At 41.8% G+C, this 15,917-nt stretch overlaps 1 protein-coding gene across 1 annotated transcript; it reads right to left on the bottom strand.

The window, feature by feature from the left end:
• Nucleotides 1-510: 510 nt before the first annotated feature.
• LOC311132287 (interleukin enhancer-binding factor 2 homolog) lies at nucleotides 511-11,863 on the bottom strand. Its single transcript, XM_084165523.1, has 15 exons — nucleotides 11,757-11,863; nucleotides 11,221-11,280; nucleotides 10,883-10,925; nucleotides 10,303-10,407; nucleotides 10,002-10,079; nucleotides 9,784-9,886; nucleotides 9,480-9,545; nucleotides 9,098-9,214; nucleotides 8,576-8,654; nucleotides 8,121-8,208; nucleotides 7,743-7,804; nucleotides 2,057-2,171; nucleotides 1,808-1,898; nucleotides 1,549-1,717; nucleotides 511-836 (listed from the first exon to the last, which is right to left on the bottom strand). Exons 1-14 carry the CDS (start codon nucleotides 11,759-11,761, stop codon nucleotides 1,566-1,568), a joined length of 1,164 nt encoding a protein of 387 aa, XP_084021649.1. The 5' UTR covers nucleotides 11,762-11,863; the 3' UTR covers nucleotides 511-836; nucleotides 1,549-1,565.
• Nucleotides 11,864-15,917: the final 4,054 nt, after the last annotated feature.

Genomic DNA, 15,917 nt, shown 5'->3' with positions numbered 1-15,917 from the left:
ATTTTCCAGAGCTATCTTAGAGCATTCATTTGGAGGCATTTGGTTACTGGCGAGGTCACCAAAAGACAAGCCTACCTATAACTGATAGTAAAAGTTGTCTAAAATCATGATTCTTATTATTCAGTGACATGTTTATGAGTTTTAATATAAAGGAGTATGAACGTTAAACTGTTTTATGAAGTTATATGAAATCTTAAGATCAGATTGTTTTGTTATGGATTAAATGCTCCTTTTACCAGTAACCTCTAAAATCTGAACTGCAAAACATTTAAGTTGAACTGTGATTCAATAAAAAGTATCAAATAAAACATTAAAAAGGTTTGTCAAATTTTGGGTACATAGACTGGATCTGTGGAGGTAATTACACATTCTATGGCCAGATCTGAAAATGAAGTATGCGTTCTCTCACAAGCATGGGGCATATGTATTCTACCCATCCATCCAGCCACCCACACATTAGAAAATAAGGGTATCCATTTCTAAATTGATGCATTTACATAAAGAGGCATATTAAAATAAAGAAGTTGTTTAATTTAGTCATCATTGCTGTTACAAATTAAAAACCACACAAAGACACAGAATACAAATTAATAGTGACACCCGCCCCTTTTGAGAAGACCATCAATTTCATTTTTGTTGAGGGCGTTGAGGGACCATTAACAGTCTATATGTGAGTCTGTCCGTCCAGTTGGCGCACTTTGGTCCAGGTCGACGGAGTCAATTCATGATTAGTGGACATGAACTTCATTGAAGGACAAAGGGGCGAGCGAAGGGTCTCCAAAAGGGTCAGGGGTAAACGATTGTTTAAAAGACGTGGCACAGGATCCTCTGGATGGCTACAAGAGGAGAAAATTAACAAGTTGTTAAGCCTCAGATCACATTGTATGGGTAAAACAGTGAATTGGATCCCACCACTAACACCATTTGGCCTTTTGTCACTCGCAACGCTAATGGCGCTGCCCGTCTCCCATTAAGCCTTGACCTTTTTGTCTTAATACAGAGGATATCTGGCGCAACCATCACTCAGCCCACAGGGTTAGAATCGCTAGAATCTAAGTTGAACTTTGAGTGGTTCTCAAAGACAAAAGAATGTCCTTCGCAAACCCTCTCCTATTATACTCTGTGTAAAGCGGAGTTGATTTTACAGAATTCTCACCTATAACACTGATACAGTAGATGGCGCTATTCTCTACGGCACCATGCACTACTATCGCAGGCTAGTCTCTCTTGCTGGTTGTTGATGTGTGGCAGCACTGCTAGTTGGCTACATAGCTTACTTCGTTATGACTTGGTGTTAAAATGATTTCTTTCCATAAACAAAAAAGTAATGTTGATTTTGTTTACTCTTAAATACATGAATGGGATTTGCTACTAGCAACTATGCAAAGTAGGCTAATTTACAGAATGTTACGTTTCGAGCTAACTATGGCTTAAGTTAGCTAATGCGCTAACAAAGCTACTGTAGGAGCTGTAACAACAAGCTAGGCAGCTAGCTAGCCTGGTAATGAGCCTGTTTTTTTGACTGGCTACTGGTACCAGGCAGCTCACCACTTTCCGGGTCTTTCTCACTCCTGTGTCTCCATGCTTTCATCCTCTACATCTCCTCCTTCCTCCAGCGCCTCATCCTCCTCTTCCTTCCTCTCTGGCGGCTTCTCGTAGGCCTTCTCAGAAGGTGTGACGATCACGCCGTCCCATGTGGACATTTCCGAAGCCAGGTCTGGGAGAGTGAGGTAGATTTATTTAATGTTTACTTTGAGAAAAAGGGTGGGTGTGTGTGTGTGAGAGAGTGCACACGCGAGACACTCACAGCTGGCATCACCCTCCAGGCCCAGGATCTTCCTGTACCCTCCATGAGAGAGTACCCTCACCAACGTCTGAGCAGTGAAACACACCATGTCCTACAAAAACAAAACAGACACACACACTTTCAATTCACATACCTAAATGATCATGGAAACAAATTTAGTGTTTTAGTGCTGGGCTGGAGCAAACCCTGTCACTAAGACCAAGGTTCTCCACCCCTGCACCATGAAGGCAGCTAAAGAGATGTTATTACCTGCTGCTCGAGGGTCATGACGGTGTGCACCCGGAAGTTTCCACTCTCACAGGGGTCAGTGATGCCTACTGAGCCTGGCAGGAATAGTCCAGCGGCCAACATCTGTAGGCAGCGTCTGAAAAGAGCAAAATAAACAACAAAAAGTAAGAATCAAGAATGGCCTTTCCCCTTTATTCAGATTACAACCTCTCACTTTCGGTTATTTGAAAATTAAATTATCACCAAAATGTCGCTCTTTTTAAAACAAGCCGTAGAAAGTTGGTTGCAATTTCAGTTTAGTATCGCTCTTTTTAAAACAAGCCGTAGAAAGTTGGTTGCAATTTCAGTTTAGTATCGCTCTTTTTAAAACAAGCCGTAGAAAGTTGGTTGAAATTTCAGTTTAGTATCGCTCTTTTTAAAACAAGCCATAGAAAGTTGGTTGCAATTTCAGTTTAGTATCGCTCTTTTTAAAACAAGCCATAGAAAGTTGGTTGCAATTTCAGTTTAATCCAACAGAAAAGACAGAACAAATATTACAACAAATATGGTTAAACTCAAATATACTCATTGATAAAAAATAAAAAATAATAATAATGTTTAAAAACTGTATAATCTTTGTAAATTATATTATAAATATGACTGGTGGAGTTGTCACACATGCAGCTAACAAAAATATATGGAAATGTCTGCTTACAACCAACTAATTGCAGCATTACCGCAAAAATGGAAGAGGCAAGTGGAAGGGGGAAAAAGTAAGGAACTTGTCTGTCGGCTCTGCATTACAGACCAAAATTGGTTAAAGAAAATTGTGATTAATAAAAAATGTATCTCATTCTTCTCTGCAGATCCTCTCAAGCGCTGTCAGGTTGGATGGGGTGCGTCGCTGCACAGCTATTTTCAGGTCTCTCCAGTGATGTTCGATCGGGTTCAAGTCCAGTGTTTGGCTGGGCCACTCAAGGACATTCAGAGACTTGTCCCGAAGCCCCTCCTGCGTTGTCTCGGCTGTGTGCTTAGGGTCGTTGTCCTGTTGGAAGGTGAACCGTCTCCTCAGTCTGAGGTCCTGAGCGCTCTGGAGCAGGTTTTCATCAAGGATCTCCGTACTTTGCTCCATTCATCTTTCCCTCGATCCCTGACTAGTCTCCCAGTCCCTGCCGCTGAAAAACATCCCCACAGCATGATGCTACCACCACCATGCTTCACCATAGGGATGGTGCCAGGTTCAATCTTGGTTTCATCAGACCAGAGAATCTGGTTTCTCGTGGTCTGAGTCCTTTAGGTGCCTTTTGGCAAACTCCAAGTGGGATGTCATGTGCCTTTTACTGAAGAGTGGCTTCTGTCTGGCCACTCTACCATAAAGGCCTGATTGGTGGATTGCTGCAGAGATGGTTGTCCTTCTGGAAGGTTCTCCCATCTCCAGAGGAACTCTGGAGCTCTGTCAGAGTGACCATTGGGTTCTTGGACACCTCCCTGACCAAGGCCCTTCTCCCCCAATTGCTCAGTTTGGCCGGGCGGCCAGCTCTAGGAAGAGTCTTGGTGGTTCCAAACTTCTTCCATTTAAGAATGATGGAGGCCACTGAGTTCTTGGGGACCTTCAATGCTGCAGAAATATTTTGGTACCCTTCCGCAGATCTGTGCCTCGACACAATCCTGCCTCGGAGCTCTACGGACAATTCCTTCAACCTCATGGCTTGGTTTTTGCTCTGACATGCACTGTCAACTGTGGGACCCTATATAGACAGGTGTGTGCCTTTCCAAATCCTGTCCAACCAATTGAATTTACCACAGGTGGACTCCAATCAAGTTGTAGAAACATCAAGGATGATCAATGGAAACAGGATGCACCTGAGCTCAATTTCGAGTCTCATAGCGAAGGGTCTGAATACTTATGTAAATAAGGTATCTGTTTTTTATTGTTAATACATTTGCACACAAAAATAACACCCTGTTTTCGCTTTGTCATTATGGGGTAATGTGTGTAGATTGGTGATTTATTTAATTTATTTAATCAATTTTAGAATAAGGCTGTAAGGTAACAAAATGTGGAAAACGGGATGGGTCTGAATACTTTCCGAATGCACGGTGTGTGTGTGTATATACAGTTGATGTCGGAAGTTTACATACACCTTAGCCAAATACATTTAAACTCATTTTTTCACAATTCCTGACATTTAATCCTAGTAAAAATTCCATTTTAGGTCAGTTAGGATCACCACTTTATTTTAAGAATGTGAAATGTCAGAATAATACTAGAGAGAATTATTTATTTCTGCTTCAATATATCCACATAATTTTCCTTCCTCATGATGCCATCTATTTTGTGAGGTGCACCAGTCCCTCCTGCAGCAAAGCACCCCCACAGCATGATGCTGCCACCCCTGTGCTTCACGGTTGGGATGGTGTTCTTCGGCTTGCAAGCATCTCCCTTTTTACTACAAACATAATGATGGTCATTACAAACAAACATAATGATGGTCATCCAGAGGAAGGCCCTCAAAATTGTCAAAGACTCCAGCCACCCTAGTCATAGACTGTTCTCTCTGCTACCGCACGGCAAGCGGTACCGGAGTGCCAAGTCTAGGTCCAAAAGACTTCTCAACAGCTTCTACCCCCAAGCCATAAGACTCCTGAACAGCTAATCATGGCTACCCGGACTATTTGCACTGCCCCCCCACCCCATCCTTTTTACGCTGCTGCTACTCTGTTAAGTATTTATGCATAGTCACTTTAACTCTACCCACATGTACATATTACCTCAACTACCTCAACTAGCCGGTGCCCCCGCACATTGACTCTGCAACGGTACCCCCCTGTATATATAGCCTCCCTACTGTCACTTTATTTTACTTATGCTCTTTTTTTTCTCAACACTTTTTTTGTTGTTGTTGTTTTATTTTTACTTTTTTGTTTAAAATAAATGCACTGTTGGTTAAGGGCTGTAAGTAAGCATTTCACTGTAATGTCTGCACCTGTTGTATTCGGCGCATGTGACCAATAAAATTTGATTTGATCATTATGGCCCAACAGTTCTATTTGTTTCATCAGACCAGAGGATATTTCTCCAAAAAGTACGATCTTTGTCCCCATGTGCAGCAAACTGTAGTCTGGCTTTTTTATGGCGGTTTTGGAGCAGTGGCTCCATCCTTGCTGAGCGGCCTTTCAGGTTATGTCGATATAGGACTCGTTTTACTGTGGATATAGATACTTTTGTACCTGTTTCCTCCAGCGTCTTCACAAGGTCCTTTGCTGTTGTTCTGGGATTGATTTGCACTTTTCGCACCAAAGTACGTTCATCTCTAGGAGACAGAATGCGTCTCCTTCCTGAGCGGTATGACGGCTGCGTGGTCCCATGGTGTTTATACTTGTGTACTATTGTTTGTACAGATGAACGTGGTACCTTCAGGCGTTTGGAAATTGCTCCCAAGGATGAACTAGACTTGTGGAGGTCTACAATTATTTTTCTGAGGTCTTGGCTGATTTCTTTTGATTTTCCCATGATGTCAAGCAAAGAGGCACTGAGTTTGAAGGTAGGCCTTGAAATACATCCACAGGTACACCTCCAATTGTCAATTTAGTGTATGTAAACTTCTAATCCACTGGAATTGTGATAGTGAATTATAAGTGAAATAATCTGTCTGTAAACAATTGTTGGAAAAATTACTTGTGTCATGCACAAAGTAGATGTCCTAACTGACTTGCCAAAACTATAGTTTGTTAACAAGAAATTTGTGGAGTGGATGAAAAACTAGTTTTAATGACTCCAACCTAAGAGTATGTAAACTTCCGACTTCAACTGTAATATATATATATATATACATACATATACACACAGTATCTCACAAAAGTGAGTACACCCCTCACATTTTTGTAAATATTTGAGTATATCTGTTCATGTGACAACACTGAAGAAATGACACTTTGCTACAATGTAAAGTAGTGAGTGTACAGCTTGTGTAAGAGTACATTTGCTGTCCCCTCAAAATAACTCAACACACAGCCATTAATGTCTAAACCACTGGCAACAAAAGTGAGTACACCCCTAAGTGAAAATGTCCAAATTGGGCCCAATTAGCCATTTTCCCTCCCCTGTGTCATGTGACTCGTTAGTGTTACAAGGTCTCAGGTGTGAATGGGGAGCAGGTGTGTTAAATTTGGTGTCATCGCTCTCACACTCCCTCATACTTTGCACCTCATGGCAAAGAACTCTCCGAGGATCTGAAAAAAAGAATTGTTTCTCTACATAAAGATGGCCTGGGCTATAAGAAGATTGGCAAGACCCTGAAACTGAGCTGCAGCACGGCGGCCAAGACCATACAGCGGTTTAACAGGACAGGTTCCACTCAGAACAGGCCTCGCCATGGTCGACCAAAGAAGTTGAGTGCACGTGCTCAGCGTCATATCCAGAGGTTGTCTTTGGGAAATAGACATATGAGTGCTGCCAGCATTGCTGCAGAGGTTGAAGGGGTGGGGGGTCAGCCTGTCAGTGCTCAGACCATACGCCACACACTGCATCAAATTGGTCTGCATGGCTGTCGCCCCAGAAGGAAGCCTCTTCTAAAGATGATGCACAAGAAAGCCCGCAAACAGTTTGCTGAAGACAAGCAGACTAAGGACATGGATTACTGGAACCATGTCCTGTGGTCTGATGAGACCAAGATAAACGTATTTGGTTCAGATGGTGTCAAGCGTGTGTGGCGGCAACCAGGTGAGGAGTACAAAGACAAGTGTGTCTTGCCTACAGTCAAGCATGGTGGTGGGAGTGTCATGGTCTGGGGCTGCATGAGTGCTGCCGGCACTGGGGAGCTACAGTTCATTGAGGGAACCATGAATGCCAACATGTACTGTGACATACTGAAGCAGAGCATGATCCCCTCCCTTCGGAATCTGGGCCGCAGGGCAGTATTCCAACATGATAACGACCCCAAACACACCTCCAAGACGACCACTGCCTTGCTAAAGAAGCTGAGGGTAAAGGTGATGGACTGGCCAAGCATGTCTCCCAGACCTAAACCCTATTGAGCATCTGTGGGGCATCCTCAAACGGAAGGTAGAGGAGTGCAAGGTCTCTAACATCCACCAGCTCCGTGATGTCATCATGGAGGAGTGGAAGAGGACTCCAGTGGCAACCTGTGAAGCTCTGGTGAACTCCATGCCCAAGAGGGTTAAGGCAGTGCTGGATAATGATGATGGCCACACAAAATATTGACACTTTGGGCCCAATTTTGACATTTTCACTTAGGGGTGTACTCACTTTTGTTGCCAGCGGTTTAGACATTAATGGCTGTGTGTTGTGTTATTTTGAGGGGACAGTAAATTTACACTGTTATACAAGCTGTACACTCACTACATTACATTGTAGCAAAGTGTCATTTCTTCAGTGTTGTCACATGAAAAGATATACTCAAATATTTACAAAAATGTGAGGGGTGTACTCACCTTTGTGAGATACTGTATATATATATATATATATATATATATATATATATATATATATATATATATATATATATATATATATATATATATATATATATATATATATATATATTTTTTTTAATAGTGTGTGTGTGTGTGCCAGCAAAGTATCATAATATAAAGTTTTGGAATTGAGACACTGAACATAACAGAAAAACTACTATATCTAATAGTAAGACGTAAGAAAACAACCTCAGATACATTGAGCACTGACTGAGGGAATGGGGAGGCTCACCTGTAAGCCACATTGAGTGACAGGGGCTGCCTGGAGGGGTTGTTCATGACCGCAGAATGACCCTGAGATGAAACACATTAAACGCTTTTCATTTCTTATTCATTCCTCCTTTAGATATGCAGTGATGTGATACAAGCTTTCAGTTAGGGTCAATACAATAGCAAAGACAGAGAATCACACAAAACATATTAGCCAGGTGACTTGCTCTGTGTGTGGTAATCCACAACAAACTAATAGCTAAATCATCCATTATCATGCCTCTCCAAGTGCCAACGTTCACCCTTATCACATGCTATTGGTTTACCAGTAGTTGTGTTAATGGTAGGTGTAGTGTCCCCACCAGTATATCCAGTATAACTATGGGCTCTATGGACTCACCAGTAGATCCAGGATCCAGGGGGTGAGAGGCTCGAACCCGGGGAAACGCACCCTCAGATCCTTCAGCAGGCGAATTAGCACTTTCACCCTAAATAACAACAAACAGGACATGAGTAACACTCTTAAGAAGTTAAAAAGGATCAAGTTAGTCGGCGCTTCACTGTATTGCCATTTACAATATACACCATTTATACAGGATAATAAAGGAAGAGAGTATTTTTCAAGACAATGGTCATTATGGCTGAAACATTTAGGATTAAAAAGCCTCCCTCTATTCCTCCTTCACTTGTGAGAAACATTGAGGATGTGAAAAGGGTCAACAACAAAAAAAGGAGACCGAGGTGTAAGGTCATATTACATAATTTGGAACACATTATGAGGATATATCGGTTTGGGAGGGTAAACCGGGTGAGTGGTAAAAGACTAAAAGGTTTTAAGGGTAAACGGTGACTTACGTAGATTGGGAGGCGTTCTCCTCAAACCAGCGGGCATGGCGGATGGCAGCCAGAGCACTCTGCAGCACCTTGATGTCCACTGGGGAGAAAGAGACCATATCATCAACACCAATATGACCACTTACAGCAGGGTTACCCTAGCACTACACAGCTGATTCAAATAACCAACTCATCATCAAGCTTTGATTATTTGAGTCAGCTGTGTAGTGCTAGGGCAAAAACAAAAACGTGCACCCGGGGGGGCCCCAGGACCGAGTTTGGGAAACCCTGACTTAAAGCACCATCGTCTGGCTGAAAACAGATAATACATCTACATTAAACACACACACTCTTCCTCCAGTCTACAATGAATGCTTATGTATGGCATGCATGGTATAGAGAGCTGTTTGCCAATCACAGTGCATCTATGTGAGTGTTTTAACTTCTTTATGTAGCTCTATGAGTGTACTTATGTTGCAGCTCATGTTTACATTTTATCACATTGTGCTGCGTGTTTGCGTGTGAGTTTCTGAGTGCACATACGGTGCAGTTCGGGGTCCAGCTTGCGCAGGTTGGGGGGAACGGTGGTGATGAGGATTTTCACTGTGGCATCGGCAGAGCTTATCTCAAAGCCTGTCTCATTTGTCAGCATGGAGAGAACTAGGACACAGAGAGGGAGTCAGTTGGCAACATTAGATCACAACCAGTGAAGATCGAGAATAACCCATATCCCATTACCCAGCATGCCTACATTATCCTTGTACTTTCACTTTTGTATGAATTCATCACTAAACAACATGGCACGACAAATCAAGAAAGCTAAATTGGAGTACAATTGATGCTATTGAAAGCTAAATCTAACTTCTGTGACTGATGTTTCACTGTGGCTACATGAAAACAAATGTAACTGTGTAATATAGGTCACCTTCGGCAGGGTCTTGTGTGCGAAGGGTCTCCACCACTTTGTTGCCGAGAGCTGCGACGGCCTCCACTGCAAGAGATAACTTTCATTATGGGGGTTCAGTACAACCAATGGACGCAATTTCAAAATGGCTGCTCTGGGAAATACAGTCCAGAATGAGGACTGATTTGTACTATAACCCAGCAAAGATGCAAAATACTGTGTAGCAATCAACATCTGAGACATTATGCTGACATTTGAAGACCAGTTAATGAATGTACAACTGGGCTTTGCTTTTTTGGGACACACACACACACACAGAACTCACATGTGGGCAAGATCTTGAGGATGACCACCAGGTCAGCAACATTGTGTCCCATTGTCATGGTGCCTTTCTTGTATGAGCCCACCTGACGCACCTCTTCAATTTGCTGGAAAGTGAGGAGAAAGCAATTCACATTGTTATTGTACATGGCTAAATATGTTATCCAATACAGATACATAACCATTTTGGCACGCTAATCTCTACCGAGCTCTGGAACTCACCACTTCAAAGTTGCCGGGGGCGACGATGAGGTTGTCGATGACGTTGTTGATCTTGGTGACCAGGGACAAGATAGAGGACTGAAAGTCGGAGCAGAGAGTTTGCATGTAGTCAATTGAAAGAGTTCTATGGTGGCATAGTGTAGGAGTGGGTTGTTTAACACATTACCTAAAGGAATATGTTGGTGTGTGCATACAAGAGTTTGAGTGAAATGATCAAGCAAGCGTGGTTTGAGTGAGGATGACCGAGTGAAGTGTGTTGAATGTTTAAGAGCGAGAGAGAATGTTTGTGTGTGTTCTCTACCTGCTCTGCGGGTGTGGGGCTGAGGTCCTGGTTCCTCTTCAGTAGACACTCACTGAAGGCAGTCTCGTCTGCTGCCGGTTTCACTCTGGGGAAGGCCATCTCACACTGGGGGAACCAGAGAGCCAGCTTAGCACTGTCCACTCGACATCCCTATCTGCGCTACTGTATTACTTTGACAAGATCGTGGTCCTCTGTAGCTCAGCTGGTAGAGCACGGCGCTTGTAACGCCAAGGTAGTGGGTTCGATCCCCGGGACCACCCATACACAAAAAAATGTATGCACGCATGACTGTAAGTAGCTTTGGATAAAAGCGTCTGCTAAATGGCATATTATTATTATATTATTATCCCTGTCGTTTCAACTAGAACATTATTAGACCATTGTGTACGAGTAGGTGAGCTGATCTCCATTGATTACAATCTGTATGGGTAGGTGAGCTGATCTCCATTGACTGACTCTTTGTTGATTTCAATTAAAGTGAGCTACATGCTGTACCACTGACATGCCCTCTTCAACATAACCATTGGTGCAAGAGCGCATGTGAATGGGAAGGATGCTTGGCATAGTGGCAAATACTCACCACATAGAAGTCAAAGGGAATGTGGGGGACAAATGGTCGATACCTGAAACAAGGGACCAAGAAACATCAATGCATCTTATATTGTGCCAGACATTCTTCTATGAATATCAGTTGGCAAAGTGACCTCATGAATCTTAAATCTCATATTGGACAGGTTAACTTTACAGTTGTGCGCATAGTAAATCAACAATTATGGCGTCACACAAAACTAAAAGCAGGCTTGCTCAATTTGAAGTGTTATCCCACCTCAAAGTAAAGACAAGGCTCATCTGCCTGGCTAGAAGAATGAAATACAAGGCAACATCATTATGCTAGCAACTGGCTAGTTAGCTACTCACCCTTGCACCAGTCCTCCACGTGAACCGAACCGGCCTCCCCGGCCCCTGCCCCTATCGCCTCTGAAATTGATTACATTATCAATACAGTTAGTTGGGTGATAGCATTTACCGCATTAACTAATTTGCTTAAGAAGCAGCACCAGCTAGCCATATAACTAGCTAGCTGCTACCATAGCATGGCTAGCTACTGACGGTTCATTCATTCGTCCATTGATTTTACGAATAAAAAACAAAGCACGTTTAGCTAGGTAGCTAATAAAGGGCGCTAGCTTATCATGCCCTATCAAGATAGTTATGTAGCTAGGTAGCTACAGTAGCTAGTTAGTGAGTTAGCTATCAGATAAGCTATGATACAGGCCACTTGGCTAACAAAGATGGCTAGCTGGGCTAACGTTAGCACGCTACACGTAAGCTAGCTAATAATACAACCCCCTCTAAAACACCCCTTTAAATTCCATCTGTCTATAAATCTTTTACAATTGGATACTGTATAAATATAATCCAACATTACTGTCTTATCAAATGCACGAAATTACCTCATTGCGTACGACGTTTTGACGTTTTAATGTAGATATTCAGAGAGAAATCACCAGCATCCAACGACGGTCAACTACACTACTAGATGGAGTACAGCTACGGACGGAAGTCAGGGCCCAAAATGGAGCTACCTGTTGCTGGCTGCAAAGGCACGACACCGACGTGCAGACCGCCATCAGAAATACTGAATAAATAGCCGGATTCATCACAGCCTGAAAGGAGCAGAGTGGCGCAGCGGAAGCGTGCTGGGCCCATAACCCAGAGGTCGATGGATCGAAACCATCCTCTGCTAAGTCTTTTACAATCTATTTACTTACATTTACATCATTTAGCAGACGCTCTTATCCAGAGCGACTTACAAATTGTTGCATCTTAACTTTCTTCCGATTGATACTCAAATACATAGATACGAACACGACTTTAACAAAAAGTATGACATAAGTATTTGACACGTTAAAATCTATATGGCAGTAAGACTTTAGCATTTGCATTATTCTCATTGAAGTGATATTTGTCAACTAGGTTACTCAAATACGAAGCCATTTGCCTACAAAGTACAACTACCAAATAACCCAACTTAATCGCAAATGTAGGAAATTGTTCTCTTGTTTTGATGACCATCGACCCTTGGATGGGAGACCAGATGCTGCTGGAATTGTGTTGTTGGAGTGCCAGTAGGGGACACTCTTCTTCCCTCAATGTTCTAAAAACAAAAGAGGTACCCAATGCCCCCCTATGTCAAGCTCATAGACTCCCCTGCGTATTTATTTGGACAGAAAAGCTGGATTTGAGATCAAATGTTTTATATGAGGCTGTCTGTCACCGTTTTTGAGTGTATTTCACATTTACATTTACATTTTAGTCATTTAGCAGACGCTCTTATCCAGAGCGATTTACAGTTAGTGAGTGCATACATATCTGTTTTACCGTTTAGAAATGAAAGCACGTTATGTATCTAGTCCCCCCATTTGAAGGTGTCATAAGTGTTTGGACAAATTCACTTATATTGTATTACATTTAGTCAAAAGTTTAGTATTTGGTCCTATATTCCTAGCACACAATGACTACCTAAGCTTGTGACTACAAACTTGTTGGATGCAGTTAGTTCTGGTTATGTTTCGGATTAAGTTGTGCCCAACGCTTCTACATTAATGTGGATGCTACCATGATTACAGATAATCGTGAATGAATGTTGAATAATGATAAGTGAGAAAGTTACAGATGCACAAAGATCATGCCCCCAAAACATGCTAACCTCTCAACATTACCAATTACAGGGGAGGTTAGCATTTTGCGGGGGAGGCTATGATACTTATGCCTCTGTAACTTTCTTACTCATCATATTCACAATTAATTTATGATTATCCGTAATCATGGTAGGATCCACATTGATATAGAAGTGTTCAGAAACATATTATATTCTTATTTACAATACAAGTGACCCAAAATGACACAATACATTATTTACCATTCATTTCTATTGGGCACAACATAATCCGAAACACAACCAAAATAATCTGTAAATGCATCCAACAAATTTGTAGAGTCACAAGCTTGATGTAGTCATTGCGTGCTAGGAATATGGGACCAAATACTAAACTATTTAGTAAATGTAATTAATACACTATAAGTGAATTTGTCCAAATACTTAAGACACCTTCAAATGGGGGGACTAGATACATAAAGTGATTTCATTTTCACATGTATGAAAATACCCTCAAATAAAATCGGACATTCTGTACTGTCGCCTCATATAAAACATTTTATCTCAAATCCAAAATGCTGAAGTATAGAGCCAAATTAACGGTTTAAGCATTACTGTCCAAATAAATACATAGGGGAGTATATATCTTGTTATACAAATATTGAAATGAATGGATATTCTTGATATATGAATATTCAAAATCATCAGATCTACCAATAAGTAGGCCATTAGGCTTTTAACAATGATCATTTTTAGTGTAGCTTGGGTAGTAACCCTGTAATTATTGTAATTATGTATTAACTGTTACACTGAACAAAAATAATAAAAGCAACATGTAAAGTGTTGGTCCCATGTTTCATGAGCTGAAATAAAAGGTCCCAGAAATGTTCCATATGCACAAAAAGCCTTATTTCTCTCAAATTTTGTGAACAAATTCGTTTACATCCCTGTTAGTGAGCATTTCTCCTTTGACAAAATAATCCATCCACATGACAGGTGTGGCATATCAAGAAACTGATTAAACAGAATGATCATTACACAGGTGCACCTTGTGATGGGAACAATAAAAGGCCACTCTAAAATGTGCAGTTTTGTCACACAACACAATGCCACCGATGTCTCAAGTGTTGAGGGATTGTGCAATTGGCATGCTGACTGCAGGAAAGTCCACCAGAGCTGTTGCCAGAGAATGTAATGTTTATTTCTCTACCATAAGCCGCCTCCAACATCATTTTAGAGAATTTGGCAGTACGTCCAACCAGCCTCTCAACCATGTACAGGTGGGGAAAAAAAGTATTTAGTCAGCCACTAATTGTGCAAGTTCTCCCACTTAAAAAGATGAGAGAGGCCTGTAATTTTCATCATAGGTACACGTCAACTATGACAGACAAAATGAGAAAACAAAATCCAGAAAATCACATTGTAGGATTTTTAATTTATTTATTTGCAAATTATGGTGGAAAATAAGTATTTGGTCAATAACAAAAGTTTCTCAATACTTTGTTATATACCCTTTGTTGGCAATGACACAGGTCAAACGTTTTCTGTAAGTCTTCACAAGGTTTTCACACACTGTTGCTGGTATTTTGGCCCATTCCTCCATGCAGATCTCCTCTAGAGCAGTAATGTTTTGGGGCTGTCGCTGGGCAACACAGACTTTCAACTCCCTCCAAAGATTTTCTATGGGGTTGAGATCTGGAGACTGGCTAGGCCACTCCAGGACATTGAAATGCTTCTTACGAAGCCACTCCTTCGTTGCCCGGGCGGTGTGTTTGGGATCATTGTCATGCTGAAAGACCCAGCCACGTTTCATCTTCAATGCCCTTGCTGATGGAAGGAGGTTTTCACTCAAAATCTCACGATACATGGCCCCATTCATTCTTTCCTTTACACGGATCAGTCGTCCTGGTCCCTTTGCATAAAAACAGCCCCAAAGCATGATGTTTCCACCCCCATGCTTCACAGTAGGTATGGTGTTCTTTGGATGCAACTCAGCATTCTTTGTCCTCCAAACACGACGAGTTGAGTTTTTACCAAAAAGTTATATTTTGGTTTCATCTGACCATATGACATTCTCCCAATCCTCTTCTGGATCATCCAAATGCACTCTAGCAAACTTCAGACGGGCCTGGACATGTACTGGCTTAAGCAGGGGGACACGTCTGGCACTGCAGGATTTGAGTCCCTGGCGGCGTAGTGTGTTACTGATGGTAGGCTTTGTTACTTTGGTCCCAGCTCTCTGCAGGTCATTCACTAGGTCCCCCCCGTGTGGTTCTGGGATTTTTGCTCACCGTTCTTGTGATCATTTTGACCCCACGGGGTGAGATCTTGCGTGGAGCCCCAGATCGAGGGAGATTATCAGTGGTCTTGTATGTCTTCCATTTCCTAATAATTGCTCCCACAGTTGATTTCTTCAAACCAAGCTGCTTACCTATTGCAGATTCAGTTTTCCCAGCCTGGTGCAGGTCTACAATTTTGTGTCTGGTGTCCTTTGACAGCTCTTTGGTATTGGCCATAGTGGAGTTTGGAGTGTGACTGTTTGAGGTTGTGGACAGGTGTCTTTTATACTGATAACAAGTTCAAACAGGTGCCATTAATACAGGTAACGAGTGGAGGACAGAGGAGCATCTTAAAGAAGAAGTTACAGGTCTGTGAGAGCCAGAAATCTTGCTTGTTTGTCTTACAGAAAACGTTTGACCTGTGTCATTGCCAACAAAGGGTATATAACAAAGTATTGAGAAACTTTTGTTATTGACCAAATACTTATTTTCCACCATAATTTGCAAATAAATTCATTAAAAATCCTACAATGTGATTTTCTTTTTTTTTTTTTCTCATTTTGTCTGTCATAGTTGACGTGTACCTATGATGAAAATTACAGGCCTCTCTCATCTTTTAAGTGGGAGAACTTGCACAATTGGTGGCTGACTAAATACTTTTTCCCCCCCACTGTACT

Source organism: Coregonus lavaretus (assembly GCF_964263955.1).
Source record: "Coregonus lavaretus genome assembly, chromosome: 7".
NCBI classification, from domain to species: domain Eukaryota; kingdom Metazoa; phylum Chordata; class Actinopteri; order Salmoniformes; family Salmonidae; genus Coregonus; species Coregonus lavaretus.
Note: the sequence above shows the minus strand (reverse complement) of the source record. Positions and strands in the feature narration are given on the sequence as shown.

Bases quoted from the DNA above. Each gene is read 5' to 3' on its own strand.
- LOC311132287 (XM_084165523.1), bottom strand. The intron at 9,215-9,479 runs GTGACCTATATT...TCTGTGTCCTAG, and splicing joins CACACAAGACCCTGCCGAAG to TTCTCTCCATGCTGACAAAT. The intron at 8,209-8,575 runs GTAAGTCACCGT...GTTGTTATTTAG, and splicing joins GAGAACGCCTCCCAATCTAC to GGTGAAAGTGCTAATTCGCC.